Here is a 15,023-nt window from a genome sequence, read left to right on the forward strand (position 1 = left end):
TTGCCCTCAAAATATTACTGACATTTACTTATATTTAAATACTATTAAAAAGCAGTATGACACTGATTATACTTATTCATGAATTTACAAGTGTGTTTCAAACAAATCCGCTACACATTTGCATGCGTGCACATGTTACTGCATTTTTTTAATATATATACACACACACACATATATGGGAAAGAACCTTTCAGAATATCTGAATCAGGTCCCTTTCTATTAATAAGGAATTTTTAAAGCCTTGGTTTTATCCCTCTGGTTTTACTTCAGAAAGTGCAACGCTATTCCAAATGAAAGACAGAATGAAGGCAAATTTCAACAACGTTCCCACAGACGACAATTAATCTAGATTCAGAGGTTATGTAAAGTTCTCAAGCCAGGGAATAAAACGGATTTAAATGATCTAAAACCTGAAAAGAAACGTCCACATTACTCGGATTAGAACAATGCAACATTGAAAGGTAAATACAAAATGGACAGGGATCAGACAAGAGCTGTGGAAAACACCTCCCATCCCCTACTTTTTTTTTTTTTTAGTATCACTTTGCTACTGAAATAGGATTTAATTGGGGGAGCAGGGCTAGATATTTCATGTATTAGTTTCGGCTGTTTGTATAAGTATTAGCATTTCCGTATTTTACATAGCGTCCCTTAATCCATTAATAAGCTAAAAGTGCTATAGTCTCCTAAAAAAACCCAAACCCAACAGTAACTCACAGCTTCTTCAAGGTGCTGCTGATCTGGATGATCATTTGGTGTGTGTCTCAAAATCTCTCTGAGTAGTAATGGGTATTTAACCAAACGGCTTCTTGGGATGTCAAGGAAATTCCAAAGGTCCAGTTTGCGACTAAAGGGGGACTCTAAGCAGCGCTGTAGGAAGTCTTGGACTCTATGATCTTGTTTCTTGTGATCCAATAAAGCTTTGGCTGCTACTTGATTGCTGCAGTAGCTATCATAGGAGTTCAGGCATGGAAGCTGAGGAAAGGAATAAGTTATTCTCCAGCTGAAACAAAGCACAGTTTGCTATATAGAAAGTTTCAAGTGATTCAGGATGTTAGAACTCATGCTGAGAATCTTTTTTCTGGAGATTTATCCACAATTTCTTGATGATAATGTTTCCAACAAAGATAAGGTTTACAAGGGTCCTCTGACCACCTTGTTCATCATTTAAATCCTTTAGAAGCACTAGCTCATCTCTCGGTTCCTAGAGATCTCCAGTATTATTCCAAAGCATTACAGATATCTGTGACTTAAGACTGAGCACTACTTTGTGCAGACAATAGTTGAACACGGAAGTCTGATTTTCATTGTGAATGGAAACAAAAGCCTAGGAATGAGTGCTCCCAGACCTGGCCTTTTTAGCCAAGCAAAATTCTATAGTCAAACTTCTATATTGCCCTCAAGAACCCTGACCAAACTAAGATGACAGAACCATGCCTTAAATCTGAAAAAAACTAGCTTGTATGTCGATTAGAACAATAGATCCATTTACAAAACCTGCTATATTAACACACAATTATATGTAAAATCTTCAACAAAGGAAGTTAGACTCGGACATATTTGGACCATGAGAAGTTCACTGGTGTTCAAACACACCAGAAAGTAAATATATTTAAAATCACTTTATGCAAAGAAAAAGAGAGATAATCTTTGACACTTAGAAGCTTATCACTAAGTATTTGCATTATGTATTAGTGGTGATAGTGTTTCTCATGTTTACAATAGGCCACTATTTCACACACAGCTGCTGAATATGTTACTACTTAATCCCTTAAACCCAAGCCCTTTTTTTCCTGCTCAATTTCATTACTTATGTATACTTACAAGTAACCTTTTTACATATCTAAATCCTTTTAAAAATAGCTCTTTTTTTAATATAATGAGCAATTTTATCAACAAAGCTAACAAAAACTATTTTCAGGGTTTATGTTGTTGGATGCTACTGAAACTGAACTTACCCACTTTTTCTTTTGTGTGGCAGCAATAGCATCTCTCACGTATCCCTGTCTGCCTTATTTTAACAAACTTTTAGAAAATTACTATCTTTGACAGCACTAACAACTACCTGTTACCTTGGCTGGAACAGACTGACATTGAAAAATAACTGCAGGGTGCCATTACACAATGTGACTGTTCAAGCTTCATTTCCCTGGGAAACCAGAATACAAATGGGGGCAGATTCTTAAATGATCTACAGCAGACAAACTCTAGTCTGACTCTTGATTTTTTATTTGAAGCATATTAAATACTGCTCATCTCCTGAATAGTAAGAGCTTTAAAAATTAAATCCTAGTCTACATCTTTTCATGGAAAATCCCTGAAGAGAGAAAACAGTCCATTATGTCTCTAAATAGTTGCCTTACCTTCTAAAAGTACTTTGAGAACATATTTTTTGACATGTTATGCTAGATATGGAAAGGAAATTGTCTGATAAATGTAAAAACTATGTTGCAGCTCCAAACTAAAGTCCCCAAATTGATTAAAAACTCTGCCTTACCCAACCCACAAGAATATGGCCAACATGTTCTGTTGATCCATCAGGTTTCCTGACTTCTTGAAGTCGCCTAAGAAGATCTGGTCATGATTAAAAAAATAAGAGAGAGAAACTTCACTTAATGAACCAGATGACTATAAATCTATGTGCAATAGTAACACAAAGACTATTTGAGTTTTACCTTCATGTAGAGGAATTAGAGAATCCAACGTTCCAAAAATTTGGTTCAACTCTTGCTCTGTCATTATGGAAAGTTTAAGCATTGGGTCATGATAAGCCTGAAAAGAAAAAAGGGGAGCTCTGTAATTAATGTATCATTGGTAGCTGAAAAATTAGTGATAGCATTTGAAGCTCCCTGTAAGTAAAAAGAGACCAATTGCTGACAATATTGTAAGGTTTCATAAGTGCATCTCATCTATCCATTTCATATGTTAAAAAATTTAAAGCAGCACACTGAAGTGTTTCAGAAAGAATGGGAAAATAGAAGTATGGTTTGGCTTTTTTCCCCTCTCACTGTCTTCGTGATTATAAAAAGCAAGGGTTATTTTAAAAGTTGTATGAACCAATGAATGCTGTTTGTTGTGTTTTGTTCTTTTGAAAACAGACCTTTTTTGCTAACTTCAGATCTTCTATCAAGTCTTCTTCTCCCTGGGCAAGTTCAAAGATAGCCTGTAAAAAGAGAAACAAACATTATACAATATCTTTATTTAATCTGTACTCAACTTGTTGAGTTGATGATACCTTCTGAACAGTTGACTTAATACCATGTAGCAGAATTTCTCTGCTAAATCTAACAGCAGGAATAAAACAAGCCTTTATTCCATAGCTACAGAATTATGTGCAGTATTTTTAAAAACACAGCTCTATCAGATTGCTCATAAAATGCTTCTCTTATCTGAAATACCCACAGAATTTTTTTTTTTTTTTCAAATGGATGTGTTTCGGGGTGGGGGAGCTATCTTAAGTGTGATATTTTGGCTCGACTATATCTTAACCGTTTATACAACTATTTGCATAGGAGTTTGTTGCGTTCCATTTTTACACGTGCAGTGGTAAACGTTCTAGGTGGTCTAGTAAGTAAAAGACAGACCTTCTTTAAAACACTTCTTCGGTAGCGAGCACTTTTATTTTGGTACCCGTTCATTTGTTTTGTTATGAAGGCAGAGCTTTACTCCACTCTCTGCTGATATTAGTTACTTGTCTTGAAGCAGATTTGAGACTTTAGAGCTGGCAGATTAAAAATAACCATCACCTTAATACACTGGCTTATCAAAAACCCAATGTATCTACTTATTGCATGATGTCATTCTAAACTGGGGTACAGTAAGAGTTAACAACATTTTGGTCGCTTAGAATTATTAACTTTACAGTCAAGGCTTTCAGCCTGCATGAATCGTGGAAGAACATCTTCAGCTAGTGCAGGTTCTCCTAGCTTGATAATATGTGCACGTGGAAGGCTTGCCGTGGTGTGAGTTAACGGGCAGCGCACGCCTGGGAGCGGTTCAGATACTCTGTTGAGGCGTGCAGTGTAAGAACCAATATAAGGCAGATCCCCCGTGCAAAACTTCCCGGAATACATCTCACTTATTTGGGCTCTGTGAAGGGTCCTGGCTTCTGTCCCAAGACAGCAATGACTCTTACACTACGCAAACAATTTCTACAGTTTATTTTTCAATATGCTGCCTTCGAAGTTCTCAGTTTTAAGAGTTATTTCCTATGAATTCTGATACAATGTTAAAATCTGCACAAGAAATACTTGATGTTACTCGTTTGATTTGTGACTCAGTCCCTGAAGTATTCTCAGAGATATTGTTATAAACTTTGTTGATATTGCTAGAAATTTCTGTAGAAAAAAAGAATTCTTGATTCCGCAGGAGCTCTGTCATTGGCTGCAACATCAACTATTTAGAATTTGTCACGCACAACACATTAAAACCACTGACGTACTCTTTTTTTGCTTTGAAAGATACATCTTTTGATCAATATTCATCTTTCTAGCACTGAAAACTTCCTCAAAGACACTTTTCCAACACGGGAAATGATTGTGCATTTCTGCGTGTACATATCACTTGATGAATACCTGTTCCTGAAATAGCATGCTCATCTATCATTACTAGAACCACAAAATGAAACATGAGAGTATCAACCATCACTACAGAAACTGCCACAGTGAACGTGTACACGCAGCCACTCACAGTACAAGACATCTTAGTAACTTCACACTTACTAAGGAAATACGATGAGCTGATTTTAAAAAAGAATATATTCATCTAATATAGCTTGAATTATAAAGACTAGGGGTAGAATTCTGCTTCTAGCGGAGGGGGTGAGGTTCTGTTTGATTTCAGGAAAGCGTCAAGTGCTACCCTAATGCCTACTAGCATTCCTCAACGCCATGCTTTAAAGATGACTTTTGAACATGAAATTTATGGTTAAAAAAATTATACCTCTTGACGTTTGATTTCTTTAGATGTAAGCACGTGATTGACACAAACATCAAAGGTCTCACTCCATAGTTTGCTGTCTCTCCGCTTTGTGTTAGCAGGGGGCACATTTCGAGACCATGGTCGTGGACTGAACAGATCTGGGCGACTGTCACTACGGAAACTGATAGAACGCTGGAAATATATAGAAGAATAGTTTTTATTGTTAGAACAGTTTCACATTACACATTTTTTTTCCCTAAGGAATTTATATACATAGTTCAGTACAACAAACAAATGTCATCTAATTAGTTTTTACTGTGACTTAATAGCAATGTTTAGTATTAGGACTGTAAGAAAAATTATCTCAATTCATCTTTATGGAAGGCCAGTACTTCTGTTCCTGCAGTGAACTATGTCCACGTCCTGTTCTTAACACGTTTAAAACTGTACAATGCACTCACGTACCATGCAACAAGAACGAATACAGGGATAATGGCAGAATGGTCCAACACACTGAACTAACATAACTGGTCAAATACAAAGTTTCAATTCAGTAAACAGACAGGAATTATTCATGCATTACACATATCTGCCTCATTAGATCCCTAATACCTAAACATTTAGAATTAATGCAAATTTTAGAGACAAAACTAGTAAGAATACTTTTTTGGTTCATTTTGAAAGAAAGATTCAATTGTTATACAGAAACTCTGGAAAGCTAGGACAGCAGAATCTGGTAGATAAACTTATCGTGTTCATCAGCTGAAAGTCAACAGAGTTGTTGGGGTTTGCTTATTTTTGGGGGGTGGGATTTTGGGGTTCAAAGATGTCTGTACTGACAAACAATAGCTCCTACCTCGAGGATATCAGATGAAAAGGTGCATTACATCAAACAGAAGAAATGGTTTAAGAAAAAAAATGTTTTCTCAGTTGGGAAGAAAGAGGGTTCATAAAGCGAGACCGCCCTTCAAAACCTTTCCTCTTACCTTAGTAAGTGTCTTGCTACCTGATGGTAATACTTCTTTTTTTTGTAAACTGTCAGAATCATGAAAGATTTGATTGGTATAATCATTCCAGATATGTCCATAAGCAGGATTAAATAATTAGCGCTATAACGCTCTAACTGGCCAAACTGGCTTTGACACATGGAGAAACCCTTTCAGCTGGTAACATCCTGCCCTTTCAGATGTATAATGAGATCAAGTAACTAATTCACACAGAAAGCTGTGACATGGAGATCTGAATGAAAGGAGAAGAACAATCACATTATCTTTAAGGAAAAGGTATGTCAATATGCAGATTTTAATGTTTATGACAAGCAACAAGCCAGATTCTTTTCACACCACTTGTTCCTACTTATTTCTTCGCATTTGAAGAAATGCGTGAAACAACCAGTGGTAGCAGATGGCAAATTGTGAAATACAAGTATTGTGTTCTGCTATTGTAGAGTCTTTATTAATATTTCTGGAGCCTCTAAACTGTGATGATGTGTACCAGCATCTCTGTATCTATTACGTGGCGTGGTCTTAAACTTCAATAAAAACGAATCCAATTTTAAGTGAGACTTGAGAGTTCCATTTGCCTGTAGACTCTTAGAAAGAGTTCAGGCTACAGATAGATACTTTATGCTCTCACTGTCCTATTTTGAAAAGATTCCTTTCTTGCTTCCTTAAAATTACAGGCTTCTTTTTGAGGTCCTACCTCTGAAATGCCTCAAGTATTTCACATTGTTGAAATACTCTACATTGTTGTTGTTATTTAAAACCTGCCTTACATAACACAATCATTTTTCAATTGCCTTGGATAAGAATATTTAAAACAAAATAAATTATCTTCATTTCCAGGTTGAAAGCAGCATATACAAAGTACAATATTTGAAATTCTCCTCTGAAGATAAGAGCCCATGAAATGCAAACACTGTCTATAAATACAATATGTTTTTAAAATATCAGAATACACTTTATATAAATAAAATCTGTGCCTTTTAACAGAAGCCATTTTGAGCCCTACTTGGAACTGACAAAATCCCTAAAAATAAACACACACACACATATACCAACCTTCCAAAACTTTGCAAGTCAGGTGCTAGTCTTCCTTCAAGAGTTAAGAAGATAAAGAAACACACGTGAAATTACATGCTTAATTTACACTTGTTATAATGATGACTCATGGAACCCGTTATTTTCACATGCAAATGGAAAGATTAGGGAAAAGAGGCAGAGTGTGTTGCATCCACAAACCACCACCCATGAGAAGGCAGCCAAGCAGAACAGTTGTCATTCCATGACCCAGAGTGGAACGCCCCTTCCCATGCATTCCCATGTGCATCCTCCAGTGTATAGCTCCTTTCTTTGTGGTGGTGACTTCTTAAAGGAATGCTTTATGTTGAATGAAGAAAGTACTTATAATGAACAGCACCAGACAGACTAATTTTTAAAGTAAATGCCTTGATCTTGAAACCTTTTAACAGGAAGTTATATCATGTTGTGACATGGCATGCACCTGCAATAGCAAATCGAAATTACATACAGTGTTTTGAGAGAAGTAAGCTTTCACATCCACTGATAGTGATGTTTCTCTACGCTGCATGTGAGTGCTCGATACTATTCTCTACAGCCCTATACTGTCCTCCATTGGGCAGAAAGGGCACAAAGAGGCTGAGAGACTCAAATGGAAACCAAACTCCCCCAAATCCTGCTTGCTTGCTTAGCATCTTTGCTACCTGGACACAGTAAGTGTACCTTTAACTGATTTCTCTCATACATCAGCCTTTCAATTAACCATACAAAGCGTACCTTGCTTAATATTAAGAAGGCACATTGGACTGAGGGTATTTATTAGTGGAAAGGGAAAGAAATGTTTTGAGGTGTTACTTAATGAGGCCAAATTTCACTTCAAGAGCAAGTGGTTTCTTTGTCTGACATGTTTCCTCCTTTATTATACACTAAAGCAGCAAAGGCAAAAACACTGACTGACTTCATCCCGGTACACTGAAATCTAGTTAGGCTGGGAATCACATACTTCAGTGTGGAATCCAAGCTTATTTTAACATGTTATCTTCTCCTTTGCAGAAATCGGCTTGTAAAGCTATGACGAAGCAAACTAACACATCACCAGGGAAATACTATTTAATGCTAAAATTAATACTTTGTCGCTTGAGAGTCAAGCAAACTTGAATCATCAATGCTGTGACAAGAATAGAAATGAGACATAAACCTCATATATAAGCCTAATTAAAGAAATGCCCAAATAAACAATAAATTATTTCAACAAACCTCTCTCATAGTTTAAGATAAATGTGCAACATCAGTTTAACCATCCCAGTTCTACTACTTCACCTTTTTTTTTTTTTTTGCAAATAAACAGACCCATTTCAGTTTAGTGGAATAGAGCCCTAAACTGAAGTTCTAGCAGAATTTTTAAAACACAAGTTTAAAGGTACTCTCATGGTATCTTTAGTTGTTACTGGCCATAAGGGGGGGGGGGGGGCAATCAGTCATGTGATAGAATCCCATGGAAGAATTATAGGAATGTCAAAACAGCATTTCTAGGTCTCCAGTCTTAAAAATATTGTCTGGGTTGCTGGATTCCTTAAAAAACGTGTCCAGCATGCTTGTTAAAAATTATGCCCATCTGGGATTATTAAAATTTTCATATAATTCCAAAAACTAAAGGAGCTGGGGAAGAATCCAGCCACAACCCCTGATTTTGTTTACTGTGTTTATCTGACTGCAATAGCTCTCACTGGCTGTTACAAGATGGTTACTGTGAGGGGTCAATGTGTTACTGATGTTAATTCATGCAATTAGCAAACCTTACTTTCAGCTGCAGTAATGCAAACAGCTTTATACACTGGGGAAAAGGCACTACAGAGCAAAGTCCTAGCATTCGGAACCGATGTTACAGTTTTCTTCTTAAGGATGTTTAGAAATTTCCAGTGTCCTAGGACAGAAAAATAATTTGGACTCCCTACTTAAATTCAAGACACACTGATGAAAACTGAAGCTGCAGAGGAAGCTAGCCAGACTTTAATGTCTCTCTTCAGCATCAGCTGGAGCTCTTTTTCTGATCCTGTTTTCAGCTTTTAAGCCGAACAGCACAGCTGTGAATAAGACCAAGCAGAAACAAGCAGATAATCATAATCATTAGTCTAGCTTGATGCAGGCTGAAAATACAGCTATGAAATAAAGTGGTTTTCCAGGTGGATCAACAAATAAGAGTACCTGCTTAGCATTTGGTATCCTGCAGATACACAGACAGACTCTGTCAGAGATGAAGCTAACGGCATGATATTAATCAGTTAGCGTACAGTGCTCTATGTGACAGAAACAGAGTGACTACAAATAGTCAAAAAAAAAAAAACCCCAGAAAGAATGCTGGTAAGACCTTATCTGTTTTGGTACTCGGAATCCTTGTGGAAAAGTACTGACAAGAATGTGGAAAGCTGTAAGGAAGTTAAGACGACAAAAAAATCAAATACCTCTATAATCAGTAAAATATGCAAAACATGAAAAGTTGCTAAGAACGTATCTTAGAAGACACTACGCACATCTCACACAGAGGTGTTTCTCTTCAACTGGCACCCAGAAAGTCTATTAATATAAAGGGGAAGCTACATATACAGAGATAAGGAAAATTATGCACAATAAACTTTTTTTTTTCCCCTCTTACATGTATCCTCCATTCAGAAAGAATATATAAGAAGGTTTGTTTGAAATGCCATTGTTGTTGGAGTGGTGATGATAGTAGTTTTCTTCATTTTACAGATACAGAACATCTAGCAGCAATGCAAGGAGAAACATGGGTTTTGACCGAAATAACTTAACAATAGATACATAAAAGTTCATCCAGTAAGAAAAATCACCACTTTTTTTCTTTTTACAGGTATTACACCATGAAAAAAAAAATCCTGCTCTATACTGTTGCACAAGGCACAGTGACAGCTATGTCAATACATAATAAACTAAAAAAGCTATACATGCTTCCCAGAATGTTTCTAAATAATTCCAAATGGGGCACCCGAGCACAAGAAGGTCAGTCTTTTTTTCCCCTGTTCTATTGTTGCTGACAAAGTCAGATGAGAAGTCAATTTACAGCCAGCCACGAAGCCAGTTTTGAGAGACATCACCAGCATTCATCACTTGGAAATGGATTCAGACCTAGGATTTGGAGAACGTACAGGTTGATTTCTCATCGCAGCTCATTCAAGGACATAGTTACTTAGGGGAGATGGTATGAATAACATCGCTGTTTAATCTGCTTAGAAGCAGACAGTTAATGAAAATATATTCTAATAATCAGTATGAACAGAGCAAGACAGAAATGCTTGCAACAGTAGGACTTGCAACAAAGCCACTGTTTTCTCTCCTGTTTTTGTCAAAATTTGCCCCGAAACACATTTATGTAGCTCTCATCTCGGGGAGCTGCTACTACATGCATGAAAGGATAGCTTGTTACGGAAAGTCCAAATCAAACTGTATTAAGTACAATATTGTACTGGACAACCCAGTCTCAGAGGCCTTCACTACAGAACGATAGCGTAGGTACCTAAATGAGGACAACAGCTGTCTCGGGCTGTGAAAAGGGAAGCGCCGTGCTCAGAAGCAGTTTAGCCAAAAATTAATTCACTTTCCACACTCCTCACAACTGGAACTAATGCAGTTCTTTCAGAGTCGGGCCAGTTCTTTCCTGGAGGCAGACTACAGAGGAGATTTATACACCGCAGGGAATACAGGCATCTCTGCTCTAGTCACGCTATAACACACCTTCCGGATCAAGCCCAGACGGAGGGGAGCGCAGCCCTTTTGCCTCGCCTCCAGCCCACACGTGCGGCTTTTGTATGCCGATGTCTGCACTTTCAAAATCATAGGAACCCAGCACAGGAAAACCAATGTTAAAGAAACCCTGTAATATCTGTTTACCAGATCACTACCACTACAGAAAAATGGGGTTCTTTCCCATGACGTGTTATTTATTTGTCATAACTCCTAGCTCTAAGGTTTTATTTCTTTCCTCCTTGAGATTAACAGACAACTTCAGTAATGCTCCAATTAAGCTAATTTTGATTAAGTAACATTTTTAATACATTCAAGATATTTTTATATTTCCTCTCATCAAAGAAATTAGGCTTGTTAAATAATTTTCTTTAGATCTTATACATGCCTTCTTACATAAACTGTTTTAAAGAGGAAACAGTCTGGCCTGCTAGGCCAGACCCACAGCAATGCTGCAGCTCCCAACTGTTTGCCACTCATAACCGTAGGAGTTGAGCACCCAAATGTTTTGCAGTTTCTAGGTCTGAAGGCACAAATACTTTATAAATTAAAGTCCCATTAGTCTCTAAGTCTGTTAAATATTACACACCCAATCCATAATATAGAAATTGCAACTACAAAAATACGTAATTTCTAAACTGCATTTAAAATTTGCTTGCCCTTTATTAATTTTCATCATCAGCTTCGAAAAATGACTTTTTTCCAATTGTTCACCAACACTTTTGTTGGGGCAAGGTCAAAGTTCGCTACACAGAAGGAAATTTAGCAGTCCTACATGACGTAGCTATACCAAAAATAACCAACCAAAATTAAGTATCATGGAAAATTCTGTTCATGAAATTTAAAAAGCAATCGTAATCCTTTAGTATAACAACTTTTATACGCTACAGGTGCAATAGTTTTCTTACTGGTAATTAAAAAACATCGGTTAACGGGACAGAGAAGTGTGTTTTTGAAGCGAGAGTTCTGAGTTTTTAAGCGGGGTGCCTCTGTAGCCGTGAGTTGCCTAACCCGGTTTGGCCCATTACAACGGTGTGTGCGCATACGTGCGGTTCACATCCCCACGCTAACCCCAGAAGAGACTGTGAACGTGTACGCATTCCCCTTTTAGCAAGGCAGTGTAATGCAGCAATGCCTTTGCTGGGATTACCTGAAGCGTCTGGCTGAACCGCTTCAACGGGGTGGCACGCACAGGAGGGATGAGGCTCGCTAGTGAGGTAACTCTGGAAAGCGGCTTGACCCGTTTGTTACTGGGCTCCTGGAGCAGGGGGAGGAAAAAAACGGGGGGAGTGTGAGCATAATCAGATAAACATTGCTACCAGTTTGGCTGATTTTCCTAAGAAAGCATTGGTAAACAGCAAGTTTGTAAACCTGGTACGTAATTAGGGTAGTAAATAAACAATACATATTATTTCGATATTTCGAACAATAGCAGTTCGAAATGCTGACAATGACGGATTGCTCTTGGCTGGTACATACAGATCCTGGAAACAGCTGAAAAATGTAATGATGGAGAAGTTGGCATGGCTGGGAGCAGAGGAAGGGAGAAAGGTAAAGAAAGACAAAATCATTTTATTATATTAACTCATTTTTAAAAGAAATTTTTAGCAGTGCTCTGCAGCTAATGCATGTTATGATAATCTCGTCATTTAAAGGAATGCTTTCAAATAAAAACAATTCCATTTGTTTCTCTGCCTCTGGCACCGTCAGCATGTGACTCTATTCAGTTAAATGTATTTTATTCCAGAAAATATAATTTAGACAGAAATCTCTAACTGTACTTGTCCTTTGAGTGCATGTTCCTATGGAAATACTTATACATACAGGCAAACACATTAATAACATGTTTACATATATTTAATTTTTGCATAAAATAGAAAGGAAAATTAACCAAAAATCTACCATAAAGCATTCAATTACATGTTTTTCTTTTCATATATACTTTTAACAGCACTTATAGTAATACATAACCCCTTCAATATAAAATGCCAATTGTCCTGCAGATTTTAAAAAAAAAGTTAACAGAAATCATTACACAAGAAAGAAGTTATTATAAATACATAAAAATAGAACAGTTACCCTTGGCTTCCTAACCTCCATCTGACATTTAATGGATCTTGAACAGCACATGCAAAAGGCAACTTTTGACAGAAAAAGAGCCAAACCTTCCAAGTGAAGTTAAAAAACCCATCCAACATCATATTTCAAGGACATCCTAAAGCAGTTCATCTTTCTTTTTCAGCCATGCTTATAAAGTTTGTGTAGGCTTGCTATGCCTCCAGTTTCCTAGACATAGCTTTAAGAAAATGAAGCATGCCTATTATCCTTTTGTTCAGAAATCCAAATCCTTCTGGAAATAATGCAGATTTCTCATCCTTCCTGATATCAAAAAATAATAAATCTCAGCAGTGATGATCATCATCTGTGTTACTGGCAAGAAAAATTCTCTTCCATTAGTACAGCAACAGAGGAAAGGTGAGAAGCAGCATCATATTTAATTTACTTCTCAGCAGGCAGACCTGGAAATCCATAAATGCCGGCTGAGATGAGGGACAAAGTGTTTAACCCTCTAGCAAAAATAACGTATTCCATCACACATGAAACCTGGCATTAAAGAATTCTAGCAGCTTAAATCAAGTTACATCCTTATCTCCACCACTGCACTGCTATTCGTTTTCCTTCCTTTTCAGCAACTATGTCTTTGACACAGGTTTTTGAAGGAGTATTTTTTTTTACGTCATTGCAGCACCACTAGCATATTTATCTACAGCATCCCCATCCCCACCCCTCTCCCCCAAAAACGAAGAAAAACCTTTGAGATTCCACTGCAATTCTTCTCTAACTGGTGGCTCAGCCATCAGCTGGGTTTTTTAATGATTATTCAGAATGCCAGTCCTGGTGCACAAATAGTATCCCATGGCAGAGCCTGCTTGTCACGAAGCGTGCTGCACTGCAGTGAAAGGGCCTGGAGTCCCAGGCAGTCGGGCAGGGCTACGCCAGCAGCACGGCTTTTGCTAGCACCTCTGCCTTGGCAGCAAAGGCTGCTTAGGCATAAATACCACACCCCGAAAGCAAAATCTGGAAATCACGACTGTATGGACCTTCCAGAAGACAGGGCGAGGGGGATTAGGATTAACAGAAAAGATTTCTCCTTCTTTACTGCTGTATCCTGTTACCTTACAACTTTGCTGCTATGTATATGTTCTTTTGTCAAAAGACAAAACTCATGCAAAATAGCACAAGTTTGATCATCACAGCCATATCTTGCTTGAAACTTAAATGCTCCCCATAGCCTTACAGACCTTTTCCACACACATTGTGACCTATCCACAATTTTGCACAGTCTTTCAGTCTTAACTTACAACAAAACTAAGCCCAGAAGCCCTTGGATAATTTCCTGAGGAGTCTACTGACAGCAAATGAGCTCACAAAAGAAGCAAATCTGTATTTCACTGCATCTCTGCAGCATTTCATTTGAGTGCGTTGCAAAAAACTTGAATGAAACTTCCTCAATGGTGTTTAAAACCAAGTAAGGAACAGCAAGTCAGTCTATCCTTATTTGAATACTTCCAAATACTGTGTGTGTGACTGCAGCTGAAGTTTATTAATTCCTACCCAAAGCCTGCAGGCTAAGCACTCAGACCAGGACCTAATTTGCTCAGCCGTGTGGGGCACATAAACCTCAGGCAGCTGTGAAAATTGATGCACAGCATCAAATAACCTTGGAGAAAATCAGCCTGAGTAAAAAGAATGGAAATCGCCCTCTTTCTCTTGGAGAGTGAGAGGAAGTGAAGAAAACAAATATGATCTCCCCTTCTTCATGTCGGAGCGCCCAAAGGCTCTCTGGGACCGGCGCTGTCTCCTGGCCAAGGATGCCTACAGCTCCAGGGGAACACAGCAGTTTCAGCCACCATCACAAAAACATTAAGCTCTTCTAGAGCTTCTTGGTTTAAGCCACGAGAGGTCAGCACTTCTCCCAGTAGTCAAAGGAAAGTCAGCTAATGGGCCGTGAAGGTATGCCTGCAGGGGTCCTGCTCCTTCGGCCTCAACATCCCACCGTGCCTTCCTCATGGAGTGTATCGTATTCTGATCTCGCACTGACAAATCTGATCAGAACTCAAAACAGCTAAAATATGTGGTTCAAATTAGGAATTTGATCTTATTAAAATAGATGAGCTTTATTAGAGGATTCTCTCCAATAGAATTATTTAAGATATCAATATCAATCAATAATTTCAGAAGTCTAAGACTTTACACCTTTACCAATTAGGACTGAAAGTAAATCTTGTTAATCAGAAGTTCTTAATTACGGTGAAAGCTTCTTTCTGA

General features: G+C 37.8%; 1 protein-coding gene across 8 annotated transcripts in view; it reads right to left on the reverse strand.

Annotated features, from left to right (window-relative positions):
• ARHGEF3 (Rho guanine nucleotide exchange factor 3) overlaps positions 1–15,023 on the reverse strand; it is a 142,265-nt gene that overhangs the window by 7,658 nt on the left and 119,584 nt on the right. For 7 of the 8 annotated variants that reach the window (XM_087744993.1, XM_087744990.1, XM_087744995.1 and 4 more), the window contains 6 exons: positions 11,845–11,952; positions 4,942–5,112; positions 3,101–3,163; positions 2,676–2,772; positions 2,498–2,574; positions 718–975 (listed from right to left, as the gene is read on the reverse strand). In XM_087744993.1, coding sequence (XP_087601119.1) covers positions 718–975; positions 2,498–2,574; positions 2,676–2,772; positions 3,101–3,163; positions 4,942–5,112; positions 11,845–11,952 — 774 coding nt within the window. The remainder of the gene's footprint in view (positions 1–717; positions 976–2,497; positions 2,575–2,675; positions 2,773–3,100; positions 3,164–4,941; positions 5,113–11,844; positions 11,953–15,023) is intronic. The other variant, XM_087744994.1, reaches the window with a different exon arrangement.

This window comes from Nipponia nippon, unplaced genomic scaffold, assembly GCF_047370975.1.
Source record: "Nipponia nippon isolate SJK-2023a ecotype South Korea unplaced genomic scaffold, ASM4737097v1 scaffold_9, whole genome shotgun sequence".
NCBI classification, from domain to species: Eukaryota; Metazoa; Chordata; class Aves; order Pelecaniformes; family Threskiornithidae; genus Nipponia; species Nipponia nippon.